The sequence below is a fragment of the Calypte anna genome, chromosome 13 (assembly GCF_003957555.1).
Source record: "Calypte anna isolate BGI_N300 chromosome 13, bCalAnn1_v1.p, whole genome shotgun sequence".
Taxonomy (NCBI): Eukaryota; Metazoa; Chordata; class Aves; order Apodiformes; family Trochilidae; genus Calypte; species Calypte anna.
This window is the reverse complement of record NC_044259.1, coordinates 794,887-808,012: the sequence shown is the minus strand read 5'-3', so window position 1 is coordinate 808,012 and position 13,126 is coordinate 794,887. Positions and strand designations below refer to the sequence as shown.

General features: G+C 47.9%; 1 protein-coding gene across 5 annotated transcripts in view; it reads left to right on the top strand.

The window, feature by feature from the left end:
• Positions 1-13,126, top strand: part of SIL1 (SIL1 nucleotide exchange factor) — an 83,969-nt gene that overhangs the window by 37,541 nt on the left and 33,302 nt on the right. For all 5 annotated transcript variants that reach the window (XM_030458997.1, XM_030458998.1, XM_030458993.1 and 2 more), the window contains 3 exons: positions 5,445-5,565; positions 6,788-6,884; positions 9,253-9,444. In XM_030458997.1, the coding sequence (XP_030314857.1) occupies positions 5,445-5,565; positions 6,788-6,884; positions 9,253-9,444 (410 nt within the window). The remainder of the gene's footprint in view (positions 1-5,444; positions 5,566-6,787; positions 6,885-9,252; positions 9,445-13,126) is intronic.

Sequence of the window (13,126 nt, the reverse complement as noted above, 5' to 3'; positions counted from 1 at the left end):
GTGTCAAACATCCTTGGTTTTGTTGAGGTCTTAACTGCTTCCTCAGACTCTCAATGAAACCCCACACCTCAACACTTCACAGTGTTCAGGCATTTCTGGATGGTGAGAGTTTCTGCCAGGAGCTAAATACCTGTGTCCCTTCTTTCAAAGAGCAAACAGAAATGAGAGATGCAGATGAAGTGGTTTTGGAAAGCACTTCATCCCCTGTCATTGCAGAAGTTTCTGCTTGTGAAGTGGACACAGGTGTCTGAGCTGTCCCCAGCTGTGCTGTGGGTAAGGTACGAGGGGATGCACTGGGGGGTGCTGGGGTTATTCTGGGGGGAAGTTTCCAGGCCTGATGCCAGCTCTCCACCAGCTATCTGGAAGAGGTGATATATAGCATATTAATGACCTATTCTGGTGGCATTTATTTGGTAAGTGGCAAGTACCAGAAAGTGAATTTATTCTAAAGGCTGCAGGTGAGTGAAAAAGGGGCAGGAGGGAGCAAAATGAGGTTTGGGCTCTGGAATTCTTCTTGCCATCAGTACTGCATCTCTCTTTGACCTGTGTCTTCTGCACATCTTCCTTTTCTTTTGTATGTAAAAATGTTCTGTTTTGAAATAAGCAGGCTGAGTGGTATGACTCACCCTTACAGGAAAACAACCAAACCCCCCAAGAAGCCCCTCAAAATCCAAACGAGGAGCCAGGCTTTGCTGCTTCCTAGCTTGACAGCACTAACTGGGGAGCCTGGAGTCAGAGCACGCTCCGAGCCCCACCAGACTGGGGGCTGCTTCATCAGTCCTTCTCCAAGGCCAGCTTGAGAAACAGGCTGAGCACCAGGTGAAATCCCCTTCTCTCCCCAGGCACAGCCTGCAGCAGGAGCTGGCAGCCCAGCCAGGTGCCAGCTGTGTCCCCCCAGCACGGGGTGTCCCAGTCTCTCCCATTCACCCACTGGTGGCTCCTGGAGCTGGCAGTGCTGGTGCTGCAGCAGAAGGGAGCTCTGCTGCTTCCTTGGTTTGTTTTTAATCATTATTTTATTAAAGGAATAGGTACAGTGCCATCAGATAACTTTTTGTGGATGTTCTGTCAGTCTTGGGCAGCCTTATTATTTTTAATATCGCAACACTGCTGGTTTGTTGTGCTGGGAACATTCAAGTATTGATCTGCGGATTCTTTTGTTACCTGCAGGAGAAAGAAAGTCCCTTTCCCTCACTCCCGTGCTGAGAGAAACAAAGAGTCAGGGAAGGTAGATGCTATCTGACACTTGCTTGGATGCCAAGGTGATTTCTGAGAAGTGCAGAGCCAGTTACTGGCTCATAACTGGGGTTTCTGTTCACACTTTTAATAGGTGCATTTATTTCCTTTTTCAATGGCAAACAAGGATGCTCACTTGGGGAGAAACCAAGGCAAGCACCCTTTTTTCAGCTTCCAGAAGCCTTCCCACGGGAGTGCTTCCCTGCTACAGGGGACAAAGTGGTGTCCAAAGGTGTTTCTGGAAGGGGAGACTCTTGGGTCCCTCCTGGACTTCTCTTGCTGGGCAGGTTGGTGGGTCCAAAGGGTGTGTAGGGGATGGGGAGGCTGCCAGGACCATCCTGAGTTATTGCATCATCTGGGTTTGGAATTTGCACATCTCTGCATGATGTAAACTTGTAATGCTCAGTTGCTGTGCAGTCAGGTGAGGCTCAGCCTTGCCCCTGTGCAGAGATGGCCACAAACCCTCTTGTGGAGTAATGCACAGGATGAGACCTTTCTCATTTAGTGAGGAAGCACAGTGGGTTGTTTGGTTGGCCTAGAAAGGGAGAGATGGGGTTCCTTGGCTATGGAGCCCCACATGATGTGTATTCCCCAGCCCTCTGCTTTCAGTTATCCTGTGTATAACCTGCCTGATTCTTGCTGTAGTTGTGAGCGTGGTGGAAGCATGTTCTGTTTTCTATTTGTTTATTTATCGTATTTTCTCCCTCTGCAAAGCTTGATGTAGGTACAGAGCTTCAAAAATGTGCATGAAATAGAGTAACAGATAACTGTGATTTGGTTACAAAGCAATAATTTCAGTCGACAGGTCTAGCTGCTAAAATAAAACACAAGAGAGAAATAGGATCAGTTTATAAATGTCAGCAGAGAACCCCCTGCAAGTGAGTTGCTGCCTTGAAGCCAGCTCTGGTGCTGTTATTCCTTCTAATATATTATGAGAAGAAATAAGTCTGAAAAAATCTGGCTGACCAAGATTAAAAGAACAGGGCTATAAATTAAATTCTTCCTCGGTGTCAGTTTAAGGAACTTTCAGGACAAGCTGAAGACCTCCAAATAAGACAGATGCTAATGCACTGGGAAGACCTCCAGAGCAAGTGTTTTTAGGCAGGGGATGCTCAGACCTGTGGCAGCACCCGGGCAGGGTGACAGTTTGCCTGGGGAGAGATGTCAGGCAGACAGGAGTCGTGCTCCAGCTCATGTAGGAGAGCAAAACCCATCCCTGTGCTTCTGCAGCTGCAGTGGGCACCGGGAGATAAAGGGATTAAATGGAGAACAGGAATAACTCTGTCATAGCAGAGCATTGCCAGAGGATCAGCTTGGAAAATAAATGCTGTCGCTTTGCTTTGACATTTATTCCCAATGAATACCTTGTCACTCGTGCAGTGGGAAGGGTTTGTGGCCCCCAGGAAGTGTGGTACCTGTTGGACTCTTTTTGGCTGCAAGGCAAAGGGCTGAGTGATGGAGCAGCAGCTTCATCCAGTAGCAGAGCTGCAATGCACACCCCTTTGGATTGGCATCTGCTATTTTTCTGAGGTGGCCAGGAGGAAAAAAGATCAGAAAATTGCTGAAATAGAAACTTGTTTTTATATTATTTTTAATTGGGTTCTCTTTCCTAACAGCAACTTAATACAAGCAATAAGTAAAAAATTAATTCCTCTAGATAAAAAAAAAAAAGCTATTAAGAGTGTGATTCTGTATCAACAGCACGTGAAGCTGTGTAATTGCTCACATATGTATCCCTCTGGTGTGTGCTCCCAGTCACTGAATAGTATCAAATTATAGGATTCAGAAAGAATAAGCTATTTTTAAGGCAAATGTCTAGAAGCTGCCTGTTGAACCTGATTGAAATTCAGGGTTTCCAGCTTGCTCATTTAAATGAGCGATTTTAATCACATTATTCAAGTCAACCCACCCTCAAACACGCTTCAAGAATAATACCCCAAACTAAACAAGACCAAAGACCTCACCCTGCCTCAAACATCTGTAATATTTTAAGTGGCTAGGCCAGTCTTTTTGCTGAAAACACAGATGTTTTTCTTGCTTTGTTGAATAAAGCAGCATTTTTGTCCTGCTGGGGCACGAACCTGCGCGCAGGGGCGAGAAGGAATCCTGGCAGCACTGAAAGCTGCTGGAATACATCAGGGCTGGAGGGTTCTGCTCCGAGGTCTGGATGGTCTCAGTCAAATCTCGTTTAGGGAAGAGGCAGGAAGCAGAAGCAGGAAAGGTCTGAGGTCTCCTCTGATGGCAGCCTCCTAATTTCAGTTGTGCTGGGTTTGTGAACTCGCTCACTCCGGGGTTTGCGTTTTCCTTTATTTACTTCTCACTGAAAATAGAAACTAGGAGGGCTCTGCTCTTCTGGAGGCTGCTGCCTTGCTTTCTCTTTAGATGTGTCTTTTAAGCAAAACCCATCAGCTTCATTCCTCTCCCCTGGCAACCGAGCGAATTAATGTGGCCAGATGCACCGGGAGCATGACAGGCAGAATACACTGTACTCATCTAATGGGGACATTTATTTCTGGCTGTGCTGTTCTTCAGCAAGGGCTGTGGCTGTAACCTGGGGTGTCCTGGTGCTGGTGACCTGGCCAGGAAAGCCCCTGGCTGGGGAAAGGCCCCAGCTCACCCTTTGCTTTCTGTTTATGCCCATGGAGGAGGAGGACATGCAATATCATGTTATAATTCTATTTATTTTTTTAATCTTTGCTGGCTGTCTCCTGAACGCAGGAGAAGAGATATGGTGTTATCCTTTTGATGGAGATCCTACAAAGTCTGTTCTGACTTGCATGTCCCACCTGTGAGGGGAACAGCTCCGAGTTCCTGCAGAGCTCACCTTCTGGAAGTGGGGAGATGCTGATGTAGATACACAGATTAAAACTCCAATGTATCACAAGTTGTGGAGCAGGAGAAGGGTTCATGGCTGGGAAAGCATGCCACACGTGCAGGAGGCACATCTGGCCTGTCCTTGCCTCGTTTAAGATGGGAAGATAATCAGGTCTGTCCTCTCACATATCAAACCAGCACAAGAGCTATCAGAAATGTTTCTTGTTTAAAGAGGAAATAATCCCAAGTGGATTTTCTGGGTTTTTCTCCATGCAAATTCTACCTGCTCGATGGCTTTAGGCTTTGAAATGTTTTTGTCTGAATAGTGACAAACATCCCAGGCTTGTGTAGGAAGCAGTGAGTCCTTTGATCAGTGAAATGTCTCTTTGGTCTTGGGGGAATCAATCCAGCCATTCCCTGGACTAGAGGATTTTGTCTTGGAGAACATGTATTTTTTGTACAAAATAATTATCCTTGTCTTTGCTCCTGTTTGGTAGGAGATGCTGCCTGTCTCCTACACACTGTGGTATTTTATCCTGGGCATCTCTTTATGCAAAAGGAAACAGATAAAGGAAAAGCTTAATAGGGAAACCTCAATCAGGGAGAGGAGCACGAGCAGCTGTGTGTCTGTCTGTCCCTGTGCAGTTAAGATCTCTTATTTATTGAGCTTCCACCCTTGCTCTCCCAAGCAGGCACATTTCTTGCATTATAAGTGATGTCAAGAAGCAGCGACCAGATGTTGCCACCTCTCCATCCCTCTGCTGGCTGGCTGTTGCGATGTACCTGTAGGGAATTGTCACCAAGAAAAAAACCACTGAATTTCCCATCTTTTTCTGCACTTAAAACCAAAGCTTAATGTATTCTGTGTATATTTGTTGGCAGATAGTAGTGATCATATATTCCTTTTAATACAATATTTCCAAACCAGCCCAGCCTCACCTCGGTACTCTTGATATTCAGCGTACCTGCCTGTACTCTGCAGCATGCTTTGATTTCACTTTGGCAGCTGTACTTTATGCTCTCTACTTCAAATCTGCAACCAATTCCTCTTTCTCCCAGTAGTCTCCAAGTCCACTTCTGATGTGGGTTTGGAATTGTCTCAGGAGGGAGCTGGTGCTCTGCTCAGCTTGGGGTCCCTCCTCCCCGGTGGAGCCATCCCAGCTTCATGGGGACACGTTTGGTGGGTCTGGGTGGCATCTCTTCAGGGATGAGATGGTGTTTGGGTCAAAGGGACATTGCTGGAGGGGGGAGGGTGGTCAGCAGCTCTGCTCCCATGCACCACGTGGGATGAGACTTTCATACCTTTTAGGCAGGGGTGTGTGTCCTTTCTGCTCACCCTTCCTTCACAAAGCTGTCACCCTGCACTTGCCCTAAAACAGCCCCACCTGTGTTTGTAGGTCAAGCTGTTCCTGCAGGGTCACACGTACGACTAAATCTGCAGACAGGAGAGAGAGAAGCCAAGCTCCCAGAGAGTGAAATTGGAAAAAGCGACACGAGAGAAGAAAGAAGAAGAAAAAGGTACAGTGATGGAAAGTATCAGGGTGGGTGGGCTGTGGGACTCAGGTCTTTCCCTAGAGCTCGGGTTCCCTGCTGCACATAATTACTGCCTCTTCCCAAGCCCTTGTTCCTGGTTTCAGAGTTCAGCAGTGCTGAAAACTGAGCCTTATCTTCAGTGATCCCATCCAGGTGGCTGTGCCCTGACTTGCATGTTCTGAGACACCTTCAGGGCCTCTCATGCCACGATGCCGAAACTAAATTTGCAATGTGGCTTCTTCCAGTGACATCTGTTCCTTTGAAATGTTTGCAGAAATCTCTCTGAAACTACTCTCTGAGCTTGAACCACCAGAGCAGCTGTGAGGGGCTTTGTTTGTGCTGACCTGAGCCAGGTGGCACTGGCTGAGCTCTGTGCAGTCAGCGGGCTCACAGCATCCATTCAGACCTCACTTATTGCTGCTGTTCTCCTTAGGTCACACAGCCTTCCCTCCACCTACGGTTTCTAATCTGTTTTAAAAGTTCCACTGGTGATGACTTTCCCCCCCCTTGGCACCTTCCTCTCAAAGACAAGTTCCAGGAACTTCCTTTCCTCAATTGTGTGGGATTCGGCACCGCTTCCCTCGTTGCCCAGTTATTCCTGCTTGGAGCAGGGGGAGGCTCTTTAGCTTCATGATGCCTCTTGCTTTCCTTTTTTTAGTGCAAGAGTGTTTGTGGCCCAGGTGAACACTCTCTAAACCAATGAGACAGGCAGAAAGAGCAGCACAACAGATTTTTTAGCACTTTTGTCTAATTTCTGCATGACTTTTTGTACATGACAGTCATCACAACCTCAACTGTAGATATCTGTGAGTCCTTGGCAATCATTTAGGGACACAGTAGTGCTTTTTTGGTTTTCCCCTGAAAAAATGTCCTGCTTTTCTGTGTTGCTACACGAAATTGAGAGCCATAAATTACTCAGCTATTTTTACTGTGTTAGGACTTGAGGTTTTGAGTCAGCGTGCAGATTGCGGAGCCTTTTTTGACTGTCAGGGTAGAGGTGTCAGCAAACTGCACCCAAAATACAGCACTTGGACTAATCTTTTTCTGAGTGTGGAGTTTTTATATGTGTTGTAAGGGTGATGTGTGGAAATCTTAGCCTTCTTAGCTCCTTTCCTCCTGGTGTTACCCGTTGCTAGACTATCACAATGTAAATGTTACCCATCTGATTGTTTATTTATAACATGTTTTGCTTTGTTTCCTCTGCAAGGCTGGGCAAGGTGGATGTGGACTCAAATTCATTCACATCCCAGGAGCTCAAAAAGGCATTGGCTAAAATGAAGGCAAGTGAGAAGGCAGAAAGCAAGGTAAGGAGGGTTTCCTCTTTCTAAAGCGATTGACAGGAGATAGATGCAAGCACTCTACGTTGCACATCTTGGGAGGATAGTGGTTAAAAGAATTGCTTGGAAAAAATTCTGTCCAGACTGACCTTCTGGTGAATATAGACATATCTTGGCTGTTAGTGATACAGTTCCCTGGGAAACTTGAACTAGTCCTGGATTTTCTGTAAAAATGGAAACTTTTTGTTCAGGTCCATTTTATTAATTTCAGAATTCAAGACCTTGTGTTGCAGGCTGCTTCTCAGTGCCTAAATATATTCTCACAGCTCAGGGTGTTTCTTGGTAATAATTATCCTGTGAGCTGTCTGGGAAGAGGGGCTGCAGTGCTGGAGTGGGCTGGGATCAGCAGTTTAACCATCAGATGAAGCAGCACAATGGTATTTGTCAAGGAATAATAGAACAGAATAAGGAATTTGCTTTGCTGCTCACTGTCTACTTGGTTGAGGTTCCCAATCTCATTCCCTGGGCACTGAAACCCAAATAGCCAGGCTGATGCATAGACTGAAGTTTCCTTATATAGGCTGTAAGTCTCTCTGGTTACAAATAGCCCACAATAAAATAATATATAAATTATGTCCAAAGTAGAATAGAACAGAAGTAGTGCTTCCAGCCCTCTCCAGGCTTGGGGCTGGTCCCAAGCTGCTGGCATGATGCTGGTGGGACAATGTGTGACAGGTCAGGTGGATCACAGCCTTATTCCCCTCTTCCACTCACCATCATTTCCTTAGGCCCTAGCTCCTCCTGCTGCCCTAACACTGTCTCAGTCAAAGGAAAACTGAGGAAGGAGACAAGGTTGGAAAGTTTTGGAGCTGCAGAAAGTCGTCTTATTTTTTCCCCTCTATCCTGGCACCCAGGGCATTATTTCATTTTCTCTAAGATTATTTGTGCACCAGCCACCATTATGGGTAGAAGGACTTGTTGAGATGAGTGTCATTTAAATACAAAAATTAGTGATGCTCAATTATGGGAAAATAAGCCAGATTTGGAAAAAAGCCTGTTGGAATATTATTGTCCCAGCAACTGGGCTAAAGCTGGCTACATCTAATGGACCTAAAGTACTCCATTTAAAATCACTCCTGCCGGGAGCAAATTCATCCTTGAAGTAAGTGTGTCAAAGTAAATTGAGTTACACCAAGTGTGTTCCCAGCTCTGCAAAAGCAGCTCCGTGGGCTTGGGGCAGGAGTGGCTTTCTGTCTCACTGCCTGCTACCTCTCATAATTAGGCCAGGAATCGTAAGTGCTGCTGTTTGGCTGCTATTAGGTTGACTTTGCTTCCATCATTCAGTTTTTTTCCCTCGGATTGCTGGAGCTCTTGGCTTCTGTTCACACGTGGAGGAGCAGGACAGTGCTTGCAGGGGGGAACAACCTTTTATCTGGGGTTCAGTCTTTGGATAAAACCTGATTTTGGTGGGTTTGTTGGGGGAAGAAGCCCTTTCCAAAGAGCTTTCTTGATTTCTTCTCCTGGGGCAGCCCATCTGTCTTCTCTGCTTCCTCTGTCCCTGCCTGCTCCAGTGCCACCAGTTCTGATGATTTGGCCCCTGCCCATGCTGGGGCTCTCTTAGAGAACATAAAAAGCCCCCTGGCCAGCAGGTTGAAGGAGGCACTGCTGTCCCTCTGCTGCAATCTCTTGGGACCCCATCTAGAGTACTGGGTCCAGTTCTGGGGTCCCCACCACAAGAAGGACACAGAGCTCTTGGAGCGAATCCAGAGGAGTTCACACAGATGATCCAAGGGCTGGAGCAGCTCTGGAGCCAGGCTGAGAGCTGGGGGTGTTCAGGCTGGAGAAGAGAAGAGAGCAATGGGGAGACCTCAGAGCACCTTCCAGTGCCTGAGGGGGCTTCAGGAAAGCTGGGGAGGGACTGGGGACAAGGGCCTGGAGGGATGGGATGAGGGGGAAGGGTTTGCAGCTGCAAGAGGGGAGATGGAGATAGGACCTTAGGAAGAAATTCCTTGGTGTGAGGGTGCTGAGCCCCAGGTTGCCCCCAGAAGCTGTGGCTGCCCCATCCCTGGCAGTGTTGAAGGTTGGATGGGGCTTGGAGCCCCCTGGGCTGTGGGAGGTGTCCCTGACCATGGCAGGGTGGTTGGAACTGGATGATCTTGAAGGTTCCTTCCAACCCAAACCATTCAGTGATCTCTGACATAGCCTTTCCTTCTCACCACACTCCTTTCTACAGCTCTCCGTTCCCTGTAGCCCTTGGGTGCTGTTTGTACAAAGGAGAAGAGGCCCACCACAGGATGAGCTGTCTCCTGGCCAAGCCCCATGGCACTTCAGCTGCCCTGTCTTCTTTCTACATCTATCTCCTGCCTTCACCTCTGGTTTTCCTCTTGCTTTCAAGGCTCGTGAGGAAGAGGTGAAGAAAAAGTTCCGGCCCATAGAGCAGCTGAAGGAGGAGTTCGAAAAACTGAATGTGAAGTTGGAAACAGATTATGAAATTATGGTGAAATTAATCAGCAAATTCAACAGCTCTGCCTCCACGCTGGATGAAAAAGTAGCGGCACTTTACGACCTTGAATATTATGTTCACCAGGTAACGAAAATGTGTTGGTAACTACCATGTAAAATCCAGGAGATACGGTGTCATAAATGTGGGTTTATATTTCTTATTGGTATCGGGTAATACAAATTGCTTAATTAGCATAATCCTGGGACAATAACAGACAGCAGAGGGCTACTGCAGGCTTATTTTCCATCCAAGTTAGAATAAATCATCAATCGTACCAGTAGCAAGCAGTTTCCCAGGGGTTAGTGGTGCCTGATTTGTTGTCTGCTCTCGGGCTTTTTTTCTCCCGTTCCTTTTTTATGCTAAAACATCACAAAAAGGGATTTTATTTGCCATTTTGGGGGCAGTATAGTGATGGCTGCTAAAAGAAATAGTTTTTTACTTGCTTCCATGGAAAAGAGCTCTGGTTGCAGGCAGGTCTCTCTACACCAGTTCACCGAGAAGATCTCTGTACCAGGGAAGACAGGTCACCCTAAAATTTGGATTTTGTCCTGGCATGAGTAAGAAACAGCAAGCAGAGCCTCTGGCAGCTGGGACAGTGGCAGAACAGACTGAAGAGGCTTGGGCAAATGGCAAGTTGTTGATTATCAGCTGAGCTGTGCTAACCAGCTCAGTGTGAGGTCAGATTTATTTCCTGAAATTTCACCACCTCGGCTTTATCCTCACACTTTTTACCCCCCTCCTTTGGTCTCTCTTGCTTTGCTTTCAGCTCACACATTTTTCTCTCCTGTTGGTTGCAGCCTATGGGCACTCCACTCTCCTCCCTTGGCTTGGGTGGTGGGTGTTTGGGTACCCCCTGAAAGGACTGGGCTTCTCCTTGCCCTGGAAATGGGAGAGTCTGGAGCAAACTGGGAGATCTTTCAGCGATGCTCTCAGTAACTTGATCTTTCCAGAAGGTGAATGGGACAGTTCTTGGGATGAGCCAGATGTCTCTGGCACAGGACTTAAAGCCCCAGGTGGCATTCTGGGGGGGAAGGTGACTGAAGCAATGTGCTACTGAGAGAGGGAGTGCATGCACCAAGTAATAGAAGTGTTATTTCCAGGGCTCTTTGTCTTGAATTTCCACACTAAATCTCTGTCATCCTCATGCAGAGGCTTCCTTGCTGTTTGTTCTCAATGCTTTTGTTTCACTGATGGCATCTGTCTGACTCAGAGAATAAATGTGAACAATGGGTGCCCAAGGAGCTCATACTCGGGGCTAATTCTTTGTCGTTAAGGGTGCCAGAGCATCAGTTGCCTAAAAACAACTTCCCAAACCCCTGGGATGTTTTGGATTCCAGAACAACTGCCTGGACAATTCCAGCACAAAATCCCACCTGCTTGTATCATGGGATGGGGCAAACAATTCCAGAAAGGGGAGAGGAATTGGGAAGCAGTTCCTGCCCCCTCTGCAGCGACTGGAGCATCAAAGGGAACAGCATCAAAGGGGCTGGGAAGGGGGAGAAATGTCGGGGGCTGGCAGGGAGCACAGGGGCCTCCTTTGTGCATCCATCACAAGGTTGCTCTGTGCCCACGCTGTCAGGGCAGGTGGCTGGGCAGCACCTTCTCATCAGGCAGGAAGCTGATAAGAAATATGACTTGTCTCTAAGCCAGCGTGGCTTTTCCTCCTCTTTTCTTCTTCCAGCCAGTTGAATGCGTCCAGAGCATTATCTCTGCTTGGTACTGACTTTAGCAGCACTGGCTTAATGTAATTACTGAACAACAGCCAAATATGCTTGTACTGCATAACCCAGGAAGGGCTGAGCTTCTCAGGAGTCCTCGGTGGCCTCTAGAGGACAGGGATTCTTGCAGACATGGGTGCCCCAGGGCAGCACTCAGACACATTTGAGACCAGTTCTGGCTCTGCAGCTCCCTTTTCCCCCAATCTCCATCTGAATGGTTCCACAGCTTTTGGTAACTGCTCCTGGCCATCAGGCTTCTTCCTCCAGGGCACAAGTTGCCCTTTCAACTGGAAAATCATAGGATCCCAGACTGGTTTGGGTTGGAAGGGACCTTAAAGCCCATCCAGAGCCACCCCCTGCCATGGTCAGGGACACCTCCCCCAGCCCAGGGGGCTCCAAGCCCCATCCAACCTTCAACACGGGCAGGGATGGGGCAGCCACAGCTTCTGGGGGCAACCTGGGCACCCAGGGGCTCAGCACCCTCACACCAAGGAATTTCTTCCTACTGTCCAACCTAACTCTTTTTCCAGTTTAAAGCCATTCCTCCTTGTCCCATCCCTCCAGGCCCTTGTCCAAAGTCCCTCCCCAGTTTTTTTTTGTAGGCCCTGAAAGTGCTGTACCCTGTAGGGTTGCAAGCAGAGGATGCTCTGCTCTCCTTGGCGTGGTTGTGAGCACCCAGGAGTGGTGGGACACGAAGCAGCAGTGTCTCTGAGCTTCCTGCCAGGCAGCAGTGGGGAAGCAGTGTCCAGACCCGAGCAGGGGCAGATCTGTGCTCCTGCTCTTGGAGTGTCAGCCTAAGGACTCTGTGTTTGCTCAGCTTTTGGTTGCCTGCTCTGGTTTGTTTCTCATCAGTCAGGATTCAACTTGGCATGTTTGGGGAGCCCATCTTGGAGAAGGAGCAGGAAGGTTTGGCTTGCTAGGTTATCTGTAATGCGTAAAACCAAATGCACACGTGAGAAGGCCAAAGCATAACTCATTTATAAACAGAATTCACGGTGCTTGCACAGCAGTGTGAGGAGCCAAGGCCCATTCTCACGCATTGCAGGCTCTTTCTCTCAATTATTTACTCTCCTTATCTTCTTCTCTTCCCTCCTCTGACATGACCATTTCTCATTGCTGATTCCCCCCCATCGCGTTTGCCTGACATGCGGCTCCATCCTCCCTTTCCTTTTCTAACACTTTCCCTCTGCCTTCCCCTCCTCTTTTTCTTTCTCCTCCGCTTCAAAGCCGTTCCCTGAATAACTGTTGTCATGTTTGCTCTTCTCCCACCCCTCTCCTCGCCCACCTTCCCTGTGTGCTTTACTCAAGAGCTCTTTTGAGCTTTGGCTTTCTTCCACGCTGTTTGCCGCGGACTGAAGCGAGGCACGAGCTGCCTAGCAGCATCCACTGCTCTCCCAAGAGGTTAATACTTTCAAGTTGTTGAGTTTTTGGGGGTTTGTTGGTTTTATAAGAGGGAGGGAGGGAGCTCTTGTACCCAGTTAAAAAATAAATAAATACATCTTTCATAAGAAACTTTACAGCATGCTTTATATTCTGCCATTGAGGTGTCTCGCTGGTGCTGGGGCTGGCCTGAAGGACTCCAGTGCTGATGAGGGTACAGTGACTTTACCACGAGGGATGCTGGATGCAAACTTCTGCCAGTCTTAGCATTCCTTCTGGAGCAGAAATCAACGTCCAACTCCAGCATTAAAACAGCCCCAGAGTTTTCACAGAGGCTGAGCAATCAAAGCCCCCGCTGGTAGCTGAAATTGGGTTGCTTTGTAGTTAAAGATGAGCCTGCAGAAAAGTAAGAGGTCTGGCAGGTCCCGTTTATAGGGACAGTTAAAAAAAGGGGATCTGAAAGGCTACAAAAGCAGCTGCAAATCCTAAATCAGCCCCAGCAGACCTGCAGAGATGGGCTTTCTGTCGCCAGCTTTGCAGAGGGGCAGCTCCCCAGGGCCTGCTTTGGTAACCAGATGCCTGTAGGACATAAAGCTAAGTAGCTTCTTCATTCAGTTGGGTACCTAAAATATCCAGCTTTGGGCCAATTTTGGGCAAGGTGCACAGTT